General features: G+C 43.0%; 1 protein-coding gene across 3 annotated transcripts; it reads left to right on the top strand.

Moving 5' to 3' along the window:
* The first annotated feature begins 6445 nt into the window (after positions 1-6445).
* Positions 6446-17777, top strand: LOC126984182 (alkaline phosphatase-like). 3 transcript variants are annotated; one of them, XM_050837656.1, is made up of 11 exons: positions 6446-6594; positions 7393-7542; positions 8093-8313; positions 8779-8968; positions 9127-9293; positions 9398-9614; positions 9734-9867; positions 10096-10212; positions 12511-12592; positions 13622-13810; positions 16714-17777. In XM_050837656.1, exons 2-11 carry the CDS (start codon positions 7407-7409, stop codon positions 16884-16886), a joined length of 1626 nt encoding a protein of 541 aa, XP_050693613.1. In that variant the 5' UTR covers positions 6446-6594; positions 7393-7406; the 3' UTR covers positions 16887-17777. The 3 variants fall into 3 exon arrangements, with proteins under 3 accessions (XP_050693613.1, XP_050693612.1, XP_050693614.1); XM_050837655.1 differs by lacking the exon at positions 6446-6594 and adding an exon at positions 6633-6752; XM_050837657.1 differs by lacking the exon at positions 6446-6594 and adding an exon at positions 6824-6847.
* Positions 17778-19012: the final 1235 nt, after the last annotated feature.

Here is a 19012-nt window from a genome sequence, read left to right on the forward strand (position 1 = left end):
CACACACACACACACACACCTTATGAAACGCTAGATATGTTTGTCTTCATGAAACCGTTGTCCGTTATTGGCCAACATGGGGTCGATGGAAGACAAGGAGACCATTAAGAGAGAGGGCAGTGAGTGAGGGGAAGGCTGTAGTTAACGGGTTATAGCGTGGCCGAGGGCTGTAATCATTCCCCGACTGTCACCATGTTCTCTCTCTCTCTCTCTCTCTCTCTCTCTCTCTCTCTCTCTCTCTCTCTCCGCTGACACTATTACACCAAAAGTTATTGAAGAAAACTCACAGCTGTAGGCTACGAGTAACGTCTACTATTTTCAGTTTTGTATTGTATTTTCGTTTTTTTTTTATTAACAAAATATATAATAGATTATTCACTCAGATCGTGAGAACCATTTTACATCGATCAATGCTTTTCACCTGCCAACCAAATAAAAGTGATTAATAAAAGAGGTTCAAGGATGAGTAGATGCAATAAACCAACTTTTACCTTGTGTATGACCGGAGTCTTCGTCCTATAGCTTTCATATTTTCCTTTTTCGTTAGACAAAGACTGATGATTGGCGCTCCTAATTGGTCTGTACACTCCAGGAGGTCGGTTCCCGTCTAGCTAACGAATTGGGTAACACTTATCGATGAACTAATTGACAACCGGAATTTTGCAGACTCCTTACGTTTTTGTTATGTTCTTATGTTATACCACTACCACGATCATCACCACCACTACCACATGATGATGGTGATGGTGGTGGTGATGATGATGATGGTGGTGGTGGTGGTGGTAGTGATGTGGTGGTGGTGGTGGTGGTGGTATGGTGGTGATGGTTGTGGTGGTGGTGGTTGTGGTAGTGGTGGTGGAGGTGGTGGTGGCACTGGTGGTGGTGGTGGTGGTATGGTTGTGGTGGTGATGGTTGTGGTGGTGATGGTTGTGGTGGTGGTGGTTGTGGTAGTGGTGGTGGTGGTGGCACTGGTGGTGGTGGTGGTGGTATGGTTGTGGTGGTGATGGTTGTGGTGGTGATGGTTGTGGTGGTGGTGGTTGTGGTAGTGGTGGTGGTGGTGGCACTGGTGGTGGTGGTGGTGGTGGCACTGGTGGTGGTGGTATATAATCATCTAGAATACTCTTTCGTAGGGTACGTGTATTCTCTGCCTTGAATACCCCTGGGTAAGGGTATGGGAAGCATATATTATTATTTTTTTTTGTGTGGGGGGGGGGCAGTTTTTCGTTGGGGATATACCCCAAGGGAGGAAGGCGGTGTATGCCGCGCAACCACCCAGACGGCTGGTAGAGAGATGCCCAATTCTTTCAAGGAGGAGGCCCAACAACGGGGCTGGGGGTGACGGAAAGAGCCCACCTTTCCACTCCCATGGCACCGGGCAGGTCTCGAACCTATATGCTCTAGCACCCCGCCGGAGCGCAAGGCGGAGAGACTACCACGGGACCACGGGAGCCCCCCCATACCCTTTTTATACCTTTAATTTTTTTTTTACAGTGTGGTCACTCCAGCCGCCGTGACCGAGGTTCCGATATGACACGTCTTATATATATCTTATCGTCACCGCCGGTCACATACTGCACCTGCCGAGAATCCCTGTCTGATGTTTACAGATAACCGGTTGGCTTGAATCTATCTTTAAAACATTGACCACTGTTATACTGTACGTAGAAAAAAAAACTGCGAGGAGATAAATGCTTGTCATAAGAATTGCCCCGACGACGTTATCTCATGCAGTGGTGGATACTCATCTTTGAAAGCGAATATTAAGTGGTGAGAGGAGAGGTACACAGGGCCGGATTCAGGGCAGGGCCACAGAGCCATTGTCAGCTATGTTTTTCACCCTCTCATGTCCCCGGCCTTGGTATGGCTTACTCCGGTCCTGATCCTCCGTTTTTGCTTGTTAATCAGCCCAACCAATCTATGTTGTTTCTACGGATTGCCACTACAGGCCTTTTCGGGTGCCTTGACCACGGAAGTCCCAAACTATGACTGAAACTTTCGGCTTTTAAAATCCTGAAACGCTTCATAGCATAGTAGTTAATTGGATAAGTCCTTGTGCTGAGGGCCGTATTTTAAGACACCATCGCTTCTCACATCAACTATTTCTAAAGGTCAAAGAGGGGATCAATCTAGTTTTCATGAGTGTTTTTTAAGGTTCATGGCACAGAAGAAGGGTCAAACTACCACCAGGGTCATAAAACTACCCCTGGAAAGGCCTACAGCTCCTATGAAAGCCATGTCAAATGTGTGGACTTGGGCGACGAAATGTTTTAAAATACGACCCATGAGTCCCTGACGGCCCCGCGTATTTCTAGGACACCGAGGCAAGCAACACGAGAATCCAGCCCCTTGCCATTTATTCTCCACTGAAAAGCGAAACTATCCATATACGTAGGATGAATAACGGCCTTTGCAGAGTGGGTAAAAATAATGGGGCGTATTTAAACATTTCAGCGCCCCAGCACACATATTTGACAAGGCTTTCGTGGGAGTTTCAGGCATTTCCAGGGGTAGTTTATTGACCCTGGTGGTAGTTTGAGCCTACTTCCGTACCATGAACCTACAAAAACGCTTATTAGAACCAGGCTGATCTCATTTTTGACCTTTGGAAATAGTTAATGTGAAAGGTGGAACGGTCTTAAAATACCATCAATGTTACACCCTGTGAGAAGTTAATGATACGAGGCCACCGTTGCCAGATTATCGTACTCAGAGCCTCATATTTACCGGTTTCTGAGCCATAGCTATTGCCAAAAAACCCAAATAATAAACCATTTTAACGCTAATTATATATGAAGGTAGTTATTGGGGTTAAGGAGTCAGTTTTGGGGTCGGAAATCGGCAAACATAGGAGGCTGAGTACGATAATCTGGCAACGTTGATACGAGCTCACGCCAAGCCCTTCGGGAAGCTCTCTCTCTAAACGATGATTTCTCACTTGAATTTCGCCAGACCTTGAACGTCGCATTAGTATTTATTAAGTTATGTGGCTAGTTTGATTTTTTGATTCGGTTTTTGAGATGGAGTTTGTTAGAAGTGTTGGCTTTTCGCGGTTAAGTCGACATGATACAAACTCAGTCGTAAAAAGTGATATAAAACGATCAACGAAGCCAACTAACCACGCCTTGAAAAACAGGTCAAAAAAAGACAAATCACTAACTCTTTTATTGTATGGCATGGCTCTGTAACCGAAGTAATCAATGTTGTGTTACCAGGAAACGCTAATCAGCTCACTCCATATGGCGCCCGACCGAGGCTCAAAATACATACTATGGGTCGTATTACAAGACATAAAGCCACCCAAGAACACATATTTGACAAGGCTTTCGTAGGAGTTCTGGGCATTTCCAGGGGTAGTTTTATGACCCTGGTGGTAGTGTGAGTCTTCTTCTGTACCGTGAACCTGAAGAAACACTAATTAGAACCCGACTGGCCCTCTCTTTGACCTTTAGAAATAGGTGAAGTGAGAAGCGAACGTGTCTTATGATACCAACCATATAAAGGGTCGTATTCTTAAACATTTCGGCGTCCAAGCTCGCATATTTGACAAGGCTTTTCACGCATTCTCTCCCTTCCTTCAACGCACTACAAAGTTACAAACACCTTCCTTCCTTACCGCCTTCTCGTTCCCTCTCCTATCTCCATACTCCATCACACCCACGTAGGAGTTTTATGCATTTCCATGGGTAGCTTTACTGTATAACCCTGGTGGTATTTCGTCCATTCCTGTGTATCATAACCCTAAAAAAAAAAAAACCTCATTAGAACCCGATTTACATCTCCCTTTCGCTCCTTGGAAATGGTTGATGTGAGGGGCGGGAGCGTCTGAGGATGTCGACCGAAGTCTCGACCATCCTCTTGACTCTTGAAGAAGTTAAAACAAATGAGCGTCTGCGGCAAGAGTAGGCTAATGCCGCGCGGGACTATCTTGTTACTGCGGCTTCTTAGCTACCAAGAGCAGATTACAAGCGAGATGAAAACCACACGTACTTCATTCACTGTGTGTGTGTGTGTGTGTGTGTGTGTGAGAGAGAGAGAGAGAGAGAGAGAGAGAGAGAGAGAGAGAGAGCAAAGAACTGATAACAGAGGAGAAAAGAGAAGAGGAGAAAAGAGAAGACATAGAAGAAAAGAAAGGTGAAGGGAGGAGGAGAGAGAGAGAGAGAGAGAGAGAGAGAGAGAGAGAGAGAGAGAGAGAGAGTAATCAGAAACATGTGGTTTAGAGCGCATGAACACCTTTAAAATGATATCGTGTAATAATTAGCGCCTCATCAATCAATTTAACTGCAGCTGCTCGCCCGCCGCCTTCCACCAAGCAAAACATGTAGACCCATAAATTCTCAAACATTTCGAGACTCAAGTCCATATCATCACACTTATCGGGTTCCCATTTTGACTATTTGTTAGGTTAGGTCGGGGAATATGGGAACTTTTTTTGATATTAGTCTTCATTTTCCCTCAAGCCCTTGCTCCTCTTGACTAACTCCCACTTCACACTCACTCCATTCAACTCCACAATCACTGGCCTTACTTTCCCTTCTCTCTCCTTCCCAATTCTGATCATTTTTTCTATCTTTGCATCTCTCACCCTCAAAACATCCTGGATTTCCCAAAGCCACAAAGATTAACTCGGTGATTTTTCCCGCTCAAGATGCAGATGTCGGGTAAAACTACCACTTTCACTAGCTAGCATCCCAAAACAGTCCATGAACATCTCAGCAACTCCTACGAAAGGCTTCTCAAACGGGCGAACTCCAGGTGAGGTGCCCATACGTTGAACAATACGGGCCTTACACCCCCCACCATTTGACAAGGATTTTTTACGAGTTCTGGGTATTTCCATTAGATATGATCATAAAATACATATCACTTAAGCTGTTTACGGCGTGCTTAAATGATATCTTTAAAAAGATTTACGCTACTGGGGTAATAAAAGGAATTAAAATAGGAACGAATATCCATGTTATTTCCGATTAGCAGATGACGTTGTTCTTTTTAGACTAGTGGTGTAACGCAGCATATGATGGGAGAAAAAAATCTACAGGTAGAGATAAGGTAAATAATAAAATACCAAAGTGATGTTCAACAATTATACTCATATCGAATAGTCACCTTCGAGGAAGCTCTAGAATCTGTAAATGAATACCTATATTTAGGACAACTTATGAAAAAATAGAAAAAGACGTATAAGGGCCGGATTGTCTTTGAAGAATAAGGCAATTAACCGAGAATCTCTGCCGCTGTGCTTGAAGCGAAGGGTTTAAATCACAGCGTCTCCCCGCCATGACATACGGGGCAGAGACTTGGGGCCAGTTTCACAGTTCCCCATGATCGGTTAATAAGCTCCCAAACCAATACCAGTGCCTTCGAAATTTCCTTGTATAGTGTCTGGTGTTTATATTTTAAGTTCACAAATTTGATGAAACTATACTAGAAAAGTCATGTGTATTTAGTGTGGGATCGAAGACCTCCCCATTTTGGATTGCATGGGATTCTATAGTTTGGTTCGGGGTGTTACGAAGACATTGTGTTGGACTGTGAAATCGGCTCAAGGACATTGACCAAGCCTCTGGAAGAAAAAAATAAGTGCCCGAAGAGTGATGGAGAGATTGAAGCTGTGTATCACTACAGTGGATAAGATAGCAGACTAAAGTAGATGACATAACAAAGGCTGTGAAAATAAGAAACAGCAATGGTCAGGCCACGCAGGTAGGAAAGCGGACAACAGATGGACAAAACGTGATAGACGGGGAAATAACTGATATAAAAATGCCCAAAGAGAGGCAATTCAGCGGGTAGCGTGATGGAATTAAGAAGTTTACGGAACGTTGATAGAAAAAAACTACAGAGGCACAGGACAAAACCAAATGGAAGCACTTGGGAGAGACATACACATGTGTTTAACGACGCTATACTTTGTCCAATAGTTTGAAGTTTAAGGAACATTTACATCGAAATTGAGAAGTAAAGGCACAGGACAGAACCGAATGGAAGCACTTGGGAGAGACATACACATTTGTTTAACGACACAAGGGGTCGTATTCTAAGACATTTCGCCGCCCAAGAACACCTATTTGACAAAGCTTTCGTAGGAGTTGTGGGCATTTCCAGGAGTAGTTTAATGACCCTGGTGGTAGTTTGACCCTTCCTCTGTACCTGAAGAAACACTCATTAGAACCCGACTGACCCCCTCTTTGACCTTTAGAAATAGCTTATGTGAGAAGCGAATGTATCTTATAACACCGACCTATACCTTGTCCAATCAGCTAATCTTTAGACTGGTGTGGCAGCGTTCCTTATCATCTATCGCTGCTTCAGTACCAAGGCTCCGTGGAGGTGGTCCAGCGCGTCCCAACCTAAACAACCCGGCGCTGCCAATCTCTGCGCATCTTTTTTTAACACCGTGACAAAGCCCTTCATCAGTGAACACACAAAAAAGTTGATGAAATATTATGAAAGTCAGGGTTTAGCGTGAGATATCTACCCGCATGTGTAACCTTAAAGCCTTGTATTAGCTCGGTGCGTAGCAAGTCATTAAAACAAGTGGCTCGGAGGGAGAGTGATCAGTGTGGCGGCGGTGACGGCCAGGAACGCGTCAAGGTGAGGAGTGACTGCACCCGACACACCCAACCTGACACTCACGAAACGCTAGTGACTGTGTGTGTGTGTGTGTGTGTGTGTGCGCGTGTGTGTGTGATTCCCCATGGTCGGATCACACGTTTGACTCGCCATCCCAAACCCGGGAGATGGATTTTGGGGTACGGCTGGAACCTCACATCACAGCACACATTCACACACACACACACACACACACACACACACAGAAGGCAGGACAACCCCCGACTGGCACCTAGTAGGCCACTCATTCACTTCTGGGTGGAGGCACGGATTGAGACTTCCCATCCGTCTTCACTCCTCTTGGGAATCGAACCCGGTTGTTAGGCGAGCGTGCTAACCATTGTACTACAGAGATTCGAGTGTGTGTGTGTGTGTGTGTGTGTGTGTGTGTGTGTCAATGGAGTCTATAAGGTGGCTTGGAAATTTATACCTCAGCGATACCAATTTTCGTATGCCTCCGTTGACTGACTGATTGATACCATTTTTCGTTGACTGATTAAATTTATGAGGATACCCTTCGTCAGAGCATCCAACACCACTTGCCTGCGTCTTCCCCTCCTAGCGGCTTATCTTCGTACATAACTCCACCCGTTGTGTTATTGCATCATCCTAGATATGTTATTCTTCGTTCAAACATTATCTAGCTATAGAACTATAAATCCGAATCATATATCGTGCATGCTTCGCTACATTTAAGGCAAATAATAGCTAAAGATATTGTTGGTGAATTATCCCTCGAAGTAGAATTACGTTACTGAAGATTCATTTCTTCTGCTGCAGGTTAGTGAGACAATATGAGGCTGTCTGTTCCCCTCCGGATGGCGGTGGTGGGGGTCACGCTGGCAACCTTACTCCAGCCAGCCTTACTCCTGACAGTGCCCTTGACTCACGCCCGAAGATTCAAGACAAAGAAGACCACTGAAGAGAAGAGTAAGTGTTTGTCTGCGAAACAATGACAAAGTGGGTTGTACTAAGGAGGATGTTTCCCCATACGTCAAACACAACTCTCTATGAAGGACAAAGGGTTGCGTAATAACTGGTGATGGAACTGAACATTGTTATTCCCACAAAGCGAACTTTTCCACGTTAATCTGCAACTCGGTGCACCTCAGTTAAGTATATTTCATTATTTTTTCCCCATACAGCGAACGCCATGACACTGAGATCGATATTATAAAACACATTCGCTCCTCACATCAACTATTTCTAAAGGTCAAAGAGGGGATCAGTCAGGTTCTAATGAGTTTTTTTTTAGGCTCAGGGTACAGAAGAAGGGTCAAACTACCACCAGGGTCATACGGCTACTCCTGGAAATGCCCACAACTCCTACGATAGCCTTGTCAAATATGTGTTCTTAGGCGGCGAGTTGTCTCTTAATACGACCCATAATTATATTTCCATCGTAAAAACAATACAAAACGCATCTTGATCATCATAAGCACAAAGATAAAACTCCATTACCCTCCATCACCGCCCGCAGCACAATCCTACTGGAAAACTGTGGCTCAGAATGAACTCAACTACGCCATCCGGATGACCCATAACAACAACGTGGCCAGGAATGTGATCATCTTCCTCGGGGACGGCATGAGCATCCCAACCATCACGGCGGGGAGGATCTACAAGGGACAGCAGGCCTCCAGGAGCGGCGAGGAGGGACAGCTTTTCTTCGAACAATTTCCTCACGTCGGACTGTCAAAGGTAAAACTCTCTCTCTCTCTCTCTCTCTCTCTCTCTCTCTCTCTCTCTCTCTCTCTCTCTCTCTCTCTCACACACACACACAAAAAAAAAAAAAAGGTGGCGCATGCAGTTCCTGTTTGAGATAACATATCAAAGAGATGGATGAATTAAAGTTAGATAAATGGAGAGAGAGAGAGAGAGAGAGAGAGAGAGAGAGAGAGAGAGAGAGAGAGAGAGAGAGAGAGAGAGAGAGAGAGAGAGAGAGAGAGAGAGAGATTAAACTGAACCTTCACGTGAAGACTGATAAATAACGCGTAATCTTATACAAGTTTTGCCCCGCCAAGATGTGTGGAGATGTCTCAAGAAAAATCTGTCACAGCGCAGCGTTGAGAAACTTCCGCCACTAGTGTTTCATGTTTCATGGTCTAGATTCCATCCTCAACTTATGATGTCCAAGTAGCTTTCATAGTTTTGTCTCGTCCGCAGACCTACAATGTGGACAAGCAGGTCCCAGACAGCGCCAGCACAGCCACTGCTTACCTCTCCGGCGTCAAAACCAACTATTATACCGTGGGAGTGGACGCTTCGGCCACCTACCAAGACTGTAACAGCATCACGGAGGAAAACAAAGTGTACTCCATCGTTAAATGGGCTCAGGACGCCGAAAAGAGGACAGGTGAGATGGGTCACAACTTCATGGTTCATGCGAGCTGCATAACTAAACACAATTCTCTACCTGGTGAATTCGGAATGGTTAAATGATACAGACCAAAGGTGCCTCTGAAGAAGTTAAAACAGCATCCTGCCCGGAGGTGACCTGCATTTGTTTGCCAGGTGTGGTGACCTCAACGAGGGTAACTCACGCCACGCCAAGCGCCACCTACGCCCACGTCACCGACCGAGACTGGGAGTGTGACGGCAACATTCCCGAGGAGTGCAAGGAGGTTGTCAAGGACATTGCCAGACAACTGGTGGAGGACGAGCCCGGAGCCTCCATAAACGTGAGTACAGACACGGAGAAGAATCAATCTCCAGGATTAATATGATGTGAAATACCATTATCTGAAGCCTGTTTTTTTCTTATTCTGCAAACTCTCGGCGGCAGGTGGTGATGGGCGGTGGCTACCAATATATGGTCGCTAACGCCACAGGGACCGACAACGACCCCATAGACGAAGACTGGGGTTGTTTGCGTGAGGACGGCAGGAACTTGGTCCAGGACTGGATAGACAAGAAGACCCAGGCAGGTCTCAGACACAAATTTGTCAGAACAAAATCAGAACTGAATCAAGTATCGGGCAGTGATGTGGATTATCTTCTGGGTACGTCCATTATCGTTATTATCATACCATTTTTTAACATTGAAGTTTTGCATGTAGGATAAACAGTGAGTGTTTACATTTTCGCTTCCATGACGCTTCTCGACTGTCTCTCACCTCAGGGATCTACTCCAATGGTCACGTGCCTTACGAACACGAAAAGAGAGAAAAAAACCTTGACATTCCTACTCTTGCCGAGATGACCAAGAAGGCGATTGAAATACTTCGTGAAGGAGAAAATGGTTACTTCCTGCTGGTGAGTTTTCCCTCCCTTCTCCTTTGTTGTTTACTTGCAACAATAAACTATCAATCAATCAATCTCTATAGTCAATAAACTCGATAATTTCACTAATGGTACAAGGATAGCATTACGTATATTTTCTCGAATGTGATACACTAACTCCCTCATCCTAAAATACACAGGGTGGGCGAGGCGACGCACCCCCCGGCCTATGCCCCTATTGACTGACTAATTGATTATCAGGTGGAGGGGGGGAGAATCGACCATGCACACCACGATACCATGGCTCATCGCGCTCTGGACGAACTGGTGGCCATGGACGAAGCCGTTCTGCAAGCAGCAAGTATGACCAACGAAGCGGTGAGTCGCGTGGCGTGCATGTTTAATAAGCAGTATGAAACAGTCTAAGGAACAGTCACTCCACTCTCCCTTACAATTATGAAGGAGATTGCGTATTACGTCACCGAATTCCTCATTTTATATACAGATCGGCGCCCTGAAACACATATTTGACGAGGCTTCCGTAGGAGTTGTGGGCATTTTCAGTGTTGGTTTAATGGCCCTGGTGGTAGTTTGACTCTTCTTCCGTACCATGAACCTAAAAAACATTCATTAGAACTCGACTGATTTTCTTCTTGGCCTTTGAAAGTAGCAGTATGAAACAGTCTAAGGAACAGTCACTCCACTCTCCGTTACAATTATGAAGAAGATTGCGTATTACGTCATAGGGTTCCGCTGCAAGCTCATTTTTATACAGATCGGCGCCCTGGAACACATATTCGACAAGGCTCCCGTAGGAGTTGTGGGCATTTTCTGCGTTAGTTTAATGGCCCTGGTGGTAGTTTGACTCTTCTTCCGTACCATGAACCTAAAAAAACATTCATTAGAACTCGACTGATTTCCGTTTTGGCCTTTGAATGAAGCAGTATGAAACAGTCTAAGGAACAGTCACTCCACTCTCCCTTACAATTATGAAGGAGAATGCCCAAGGATTCCTCATTTTTATACAGATCGGCGCCCTGGAACACATATTCGACAAGGTTTTCGTGAGAGTTGTGGGCATTTTCAGTGTTAGTTCAATGGCCCTGGTGGTAGTTTGACTCTTCTTCCGTACCATGAACCTAAAAAAACATTAATTAGAACTCGACTGATTTTCTTCTTGGCCTTTGAATGTAGCAGTATGAAGCAGTCTAAGGAACAGTCACTCCACTCTCCCTTACAATTATGAAGGAGATTGCGTATTACGTCATAAAGATCACATATTCGACAAGGTTTTCGTAGGATTTGTGGGCATTTTCTGCGTTAGTTTAATGGCCCTGGTGGTAGTTTGACTCTTCTTCCGTACCATGAACCTAAAAAAACATTAATTAGTACTAGACTGATTTTCTTCTTGGCCTTGGAAAGTAGCAGTATGAAACAGTCTAAGGAACAGTCACTCCACTCTCCCTTACAATTATGAAGGAGAATGCCCAAGGATTCCTCATTTTTATACAGATCGGGGCCCAAGAACACATATTCGACAAGGTTTTCGTAGGATTTGTGGGCATTTTCAGCGTTAGTTTAATGGCCCTGGTGGTAGTTTGACTCTTCTTCCGTACCATGAACCTAAAAAAACATTCATTAGAACTCGACTGATTTCCGTTTTGGCCTTTGAATGAAGCAGTCTAAGGAACAGTCACTCCACTCTCCGTTACAATTATGGAGGAGATTGTGCATCATCATCATCATCGTTCAACGTCCATTTATTCCCTATGGTGGGGTTGGATGGGATATGAGCCTCCTCCTCTGTTGCCGGTCCATAGCCATTTCTTCCGTGATAGCCTCCTCATATCTTCCTCCATCACCTTTCTCCACGTCTTCCTTGGCAATATATATAAAACCAAAAGACACAAGAACTATGCAGCCAATAATAGGGTACCTTGGAGAAAGTGCCGACGTGCAAAAATATATGTTGCACTTGGGCAAAATAAAACATTATTAAAAATAGCCGCTGACAATGGTACGCAGCCACAAATTGCTTCCCACACACCAAAAGAGTAAGATGAAAAACTATGGGTAATAAATCCCAGTTTTCAATAAATCTGCTGCAACAATTGGAGGGTGAGTGATACAAAATATATTGGCCAATAACACAGACTTAAAGCTTTAACTCGGTGGCTAATACGTACTACTGATATGTTCTACCATCATTATATGTTGTTATAACCCACTTCTGCAGAAAAACAAAAATAAAGGGTCTGTTGACGCTGTTTGGGTTAATCTTAAAGTGCTTTAATTTTGGATCCAACTACCTCTCGTTAATAAGTGACAGACCCTATAATGCCATATTTGACGAATGCCATCGCTGCTACTGGGTTAAAAGTCAAGCAATCAATCTAAACCAATGAGGTGAAAGTTTGTTCCTACCAAGGCGGTTATGAAATGATATGCAAGGGGGTTTATCCTGCCTGGACACTAACGGTTATGAAGGACTATTCTAACAAAATTTCACCGCCAATTATATGTATCAATGCATATAAGTTTTCATCTCAACCCTCAACCCAACTTATACCCTTCTCATCTATTACTTAAATAACCAACCTAAAATACATAATCAGTTATAGTGACTCAATACACAAGTTATTTTTGCTGCTGCCCTAATCTGACTTCATTTTCCAGGACACCCTTATCCTCGTGACGGCCGACCACTCTCACACGATGTCCTTCAGTGGGTACCCAGCACGTGGACAGGAAATTGTTGGTAAGACTCCACCTCCAACTCTCCACCTAGACTCTAAAGTTCTAAACCCTCTCAGTCTTTGCAATACACACCCCCTCCCCACCCTCCCAAGTTCCTCCTCCCACCCTCCACCCTCTAAAGTTTTAAACCCTCTCAGCCTTTGCAATACACACCCACACCCACTCCCCACCCTCCCAAGCTCCTCTTCCCATCCCAACTCCACTCCACACCCTCCCACCACAACTCCACCTTCAACCCTCCACCCTCTAAACCCTCTCAGCCCTTGCAACTCACCCACTCCCCATCCTTCTCCTCCCAGCACAACTCCCTCCTCAACTCCCTCCCCACTAAAAATTTGCAGGAATTCACGGAAACATAACCAACAATCAATGTTTTCATATGTGCATGCAATGTTTGGCTTATCTGCAGTTGTCTTTCTGTACATAAACCAAAATTTCATCAGTCTTGGAAAAATGCAAAATCTAACCTTGAATCAGCAGAATGGCATATTATGATCAGAGGAAGACAATGTTTTATGCAAATTCTCATCAAACCTCATGCTTATACTTATATAGATGTAGAAAATGCCATGTTGAAACCATCCCACCATCTAAACCATCACTGCACTCTACCAATTTGAATTTGATAGTGCCTACCTGCCTAGTTTTAACCCGGTAGCAGCGGGGATCATGTTTCTTAATGGTCCCTCCAAGCGAGAAAAATGAGAAAAAACCCCATCCCTCACACGAACCATTTCATAATATATATCAAAGCATTTGTGATCAGATTATGTATCATCTATTTTTTTGGGTTTATATCATGGCACAAATTTGGCCCGTCGCTGCTACACGGTAAAGCCACAAATTTGGCCCGTCGCTGCTACACGGTAAAGCCACAAATTTGGCCCGTCGCTGCTACCGGGTTAAGCTGGTCTCGTTATGGGCTACCAACTTTAATCATACTTATTTTTAGGAACAAAAGACAAAAAAAGGACAAACAACTTTTAACCACTTACTAATAAACATGTATCCTTGCTGGTGACTCCAACAGGTTTGGCTGGGTATGATGATGACGGGTATGCCTACACTACTCTCATGTATGCTAACGGGCCAGGCTACAATGCTACACGCATCAACATCACTGAGGAGGACACCAGGGAATGGGAGTACACCCAGCTGGCCACTGTTCCCAGAGACTCCGAGACTCATGGTGGGGACGATGTATCCATCTATGCTAGAGGTGAGAGACACTTTCCTTAAACATTATGAGCATGTAAGACTAAGCCACAACTTACCTACATTACTTTGTGATTGTTTCTGATTAATATGACATATTAAATGACAAATGCTGTACTTAAAAAAAGTCCATTCAGCCTAACTTGACAACTGGAATTATCCTAAAATATTATGCATTTTCTTTCAAAATTTCCCATCCTGTTGTTGAGCTTATTACAAATTGGGTAGTTATGTCATGGCTAATACAAGGATCTCCCTTCATGCACACACACATCTTACTTCACACTACACACACACACACACACACACACACAAGGATAAACAAAGTAGAGCAGGACTGTGATAAGTGATAGAAATGAGGAAGTTAAGAGTAGAGTTTGGGGAAGTGATTCAGGCACTGACCGAAGTGAAAAAGAGAGATGATGAGGCAAGGAGAAGAGACGAGGAGACAAAGAAAATAGTGGAAAACTTGAGAGAAGAAATAATTAAATTGACTAAGGATCAGTTGGAAAGCCAAAAAGAAATAGCACAACTGAAGATGGAAAAATCAAAAACAGACCATGAGATACAAATTTTGAAAACGGAGAGAGAGGAATGTGATGGGGACAAACGAAGACATGGAGAAGAAGATGGAAGAAATGATAAAAAAAGAGATAGCAAAGAAGATAGGAAATGATCAGCAGAGTGTGGGTGTAGAGGTAGAGGGAAAAATTAAGGATGCGGTTAATGATGAATTGAAGGAGTGGAGAAGTGAAAAAGACAAGGAAAAAACGAGATGTAGGGAAATTCTAGAACAACAACAACAGGAACGGAGGCGAGATATAGAAAAAGAAGTTGTGAATGTGCTAAATATAGAGAAGCAATGGTGAGGGACATGGCAGAGAGGAAAAAAGTGTTATAGTGTTTGACGTCAAGGAAGAAAAAACAGTGAAGGCTCAGAGAGAGTTATGAGAGGAGCAAAGTGAAAAGTGCATTGAGAAATATGAATACTGAAAAGGAGGAAAAGATAAAGGAAGAAGTAGATGAAATAACTAGATTGGGAAGATACGAGGAAGGAATGAACAGACCACTAAAGATAAAGCTAAGGTCCCAAATGGCAACAGAAACTACAGAAAATAGGTCATGGAAACTAAACAACTTTGAAGAATAGAAGCAAATATATGTGAGGAGAAATATGTCAGAGGATGAAAGAATGAAAACTAAGGAAATGATAAATGAGGCAAAAACGAGAAATGATGAAAGATCAGAAGAAGAAAAGAAGATATTATTTTGGAGAATGAAGAATGAAAAACTGATAAGTGGTGAATAGGAGGGAGTAAGGGTGTTGGTAGAAACAGGGGAAAAAAAGGGAGAAGGGAAGAAAGGTTTAAATATTGCGTACACAAACATAGATTGTCTTATAAAAAAAAAAAAATAAAAAAAAATGAACTAACTGATTATTTAAGGGAGAATGATCCAGATATTATATGTATAGTTGAAACAAAGCTAAAAGAAATGGAACTTATGCAAGAGGGAAAGAGCAAGTACAACATTTGGAGAAAAGATAGGAAAGAAGAAAAGGGAGGAGGAGTGATGATAATGACGAAACAAAACTTGAGAGTGACTGAAGTGAGATATGGAAATGACAGTGCGGAGGTGATGGCTGTGCAGGTACTGGTAAAAGGTGGAGAGAAGAATAACATAATAACAGCTTATGTCCCCCTAAAACCAAAAGTTGGAATGAAGTATTCAAGAGAAATATGACACTTTTATGAATATTTACAACAGAGGAATAGAGATATATGTTCCATTCTACACAATAAAAACTAAAGGAGAGAAAACATGGTTTAGATGGAGGTGTGAGACAGCAAAAAGGAATAGAAATAAGGCCAGTTATGGGAGATGGAATTTAATGTAAACAAGTGCCATGTTATGGAAATGGGGAATAGTAAAAAATGACCAAGGAAAACATACAGGATGGGAGAAGAAAACCTAAAGGTGGTACATGAAGAAAAAGATTTGGGAGTAACGATGCAAGACACACTATCCCCAGAAAAGCACATAAACAAGCTGTTTGGAGAAACCTACAGGATGATGCAAAATATAAGGGTATCATTCCATTTTATGGACAAAGAAATGATGAAGAAAATAGTAACATCAATGATAAGACCAAAGCTTGAATATGCTGCAGTTGTGTGGTCGCCTCACAAAAAGAAGGATATCAGAAAGCTGGAAAGGATACAGAGAATTGCAACTAAAATGGTCCCAGAACTCTCGAATATGACGTATGAAGACAGACTGAAGGGGATGGACTTGACGACACTGAAACAAAGAAGGGAGAGAGGAGATCTGATCATGCTGTATAAGTTAGTATATAAGTTTAGTGAGGTGGATAGAGATGATCTCTTCTTAACTGCGAAAATGAAGGGACTGAGAGAACATAGGAAGAAACTTAATAATGGAACCTGTTTGAGTGATTGAAAAAGTATAGTTTTCCACACAGAAGTGTTAACACATTGAACAGCTTGTGAGAAGAGGTGGTGGAGGCGAACAGTGTCCAACAAATGAAGGAAAGGCTGGATAAATGTAGATATGGAGACGGGACTATTAAAGCTTTGCTCCGTCCTGGTAGACTACAAATAGGTAAACACACACACACACACACATACACACACATACACACCTATTTCCAAATCACCATTAGACAATATTCACTGGACAGTAAAATGAGCATACCAGTAATTACGTTGAGGCAGGCAAGGCATTTGCCTCGCCTGACATCTGTTTTCCAGCCCTGACACCCTGGCAAGGCCTTGAGTGGCAACATAACCTATAATTTGGGAAAAGTAACCAAGTGGTAATGAAATCCAAATTCATACGAACATTATAGAAAATTAACAAATGAAAATTTATTATATAAACTTTCAGGTCCTATGGCACATCTCTTCCATGGGCTTCATGAGCAGAACTACATCCCGCACGTCATGGCTTACTCTGCCTGTATTGGTGATTACGAGCATGATTGTCGATCTGCAGCAGAGAGAGCCGTACCCGCTGTCACCCTAATAGTCTTTGCAGTCATTATGCGAATACTGTCTTGATACACCTAATTCCCCTATTAATCACAATATGTTTTACTGGACTGGGTTACTTTGCAGTGAAGCACCTCTAGCATACTTATACTTGATGTAATTACTAAGCCTTGAGTGCCAAACCTAACAAATTAGCATCAGATAGCTTTGGATGCCTTCATAGCAGATGCTAGAAAACATTATCTCTGTGATTTTAGGGTAACTGGAGCGAATCAGTGATTACCAAATAATATTATGAATTAAGACACATCCATATCAACCAAACTACTAAGCAACATGTTCTTCACAGAAAAGAATCTTACTGGTACATATGTTTGCAAATCACTCGTAAGCATAGCATGAAATTATCTACTATGTATTTCAAGGCCTGTGACATATCGTTTTATTGCAGTAATGTCTGAACTAGGTTGCTGATTGACATGGCATCAAAACACATTATGTTTCAGACACCGACATAATTAGGAAAAATATAACCAAGTATCTACTCCGCTTCATTAGGGTAGTTGTCTTTGAGTCATCATAAAGGCAAATGGCAACTGGGGCACTGGGAGCGGGCTGAGGTGTGTCTGCCATGACGTATGTCTGTGACGTGTACTCTTGCCACGCCCACCAATCATTGACTACTAAATAATGCAAAATGTGTACTGAAATATATTGCTCTGTGATGGAGTTTAAGGATACTGAACTGTGCTTGTGTAGGAATTAATTCATATTCGACCTCATGATAGAGAAAATGTTGGTCTTGTTTATATTTTCTACCTGTGGTCATGAAAATGTTGGTCTTGTTTATATTTTCTACCTGTGGTCATATCACTCTGTTATTGTAACAATGCTCAGCTACTATGTGCAACGATTAATGTATAGTGCAATAATTGTTCTTAATAAATTATGAGCATCCCATCATCTCCATCCATTCCTCAGTCAGTCGACTTCATAGTGCATGTACGTACCTCCAAGAATCCGCGGAATCCAAGAAATCGTCTATTATAAATGCAGTATGTTTCATTATCCCAATAGTATCATAACTACCCTAAAACAACAATATATATATACCATTATGACATAACAGTATAAGGTACTATGCTTAGGTAAATCAATGGCCAGGTGGCAGGGGTCCAGTTTCCTATTAATTAATTGTATTAGGGTAACAGCCTCAACTGAGATCGAATATGAATTCATTCCTACACAAGCACAGTTCAGTATACTTAAACTCCATCACAGAGCAATATTTTTCAGTACACATTTTACATTATTTAGCAGACAATGACTGGTGGGCGTGGCAAGAGTACACGTCACGGCCATACGTCATGACAGACACACCTCAGCCCGCTCCCAGTGCCCCAGTTGCCATTTGCCTTTTTGATGACTCGCCTTTCGATCAGATTTTGATGGCATGTCTCAAAGGCAACTACAGGTAACTCTCAATTTACGCGAGTTTGGTTTACGCGTTTTTTAAATAATGCGGGATCCAAAGTCCAAATAAATGTTTAATTTACACGTATTTTTCACTTATACGCAATAGTTTATGGAGTGGCCACCAGATGTCTCACGCAACTGGACTCACACGGCGCCGTGGCCACACAGCTGAGCTCAGTTCTTCCCGCGCGCCACTTGAACAACAATACAGTACCCACGCTGCCACGCTACTCCACAATAGGGGTGAGCAGGTACTGATACCAGTACCGGTACTAATGGTACCAGCTATACGGTACGGTACCGGTACCACTCTGCTTGGTACCGGTACCAATACTAGCCAGTCGCTCATGGTGTCCCTCATTTCTTCCTCACATGAGTGAGGCTGAGAATGAGTGCCTGAGTGGATATCTCGGTGATATGGATATTCTCTCTCTCTCTCTCCACTGAATGAAGTTTATTTTTCGATAGAAACCTTCAAACCTACCTCTTGTTTGATTTACATTGTTTTTGATTTACACGACCTCTTCAAGGACACAATACTCGCGTAAATCGAGAGTTACCTGTACCCTAATGAAGCGGAGTAGATACTTGGTTATATTTTTCCTAATTATGTCGGCGTCTGAAACACGTGTTTTAATGCCATGTCAATTTGCAACCTAGTTCAGATGCTACTGCAATAAAATGATATGTCACGGGCCTTGAAATACAAAGTAGATACT

Source organism: Eriocheir sinensis, chromosome 56, assembly GCF_024679095.1.
Source record: "Eriocheir sinensis breed Jianghai 21 chromosome 56, ASM2467909v1, whole genome shotgun sequence".
NCBI lineage: Eukaryota > Metazoa > Arthropoda > Malacostraca > Decapoda > Varunidae > Eriocheir > Eriocheir sinensis.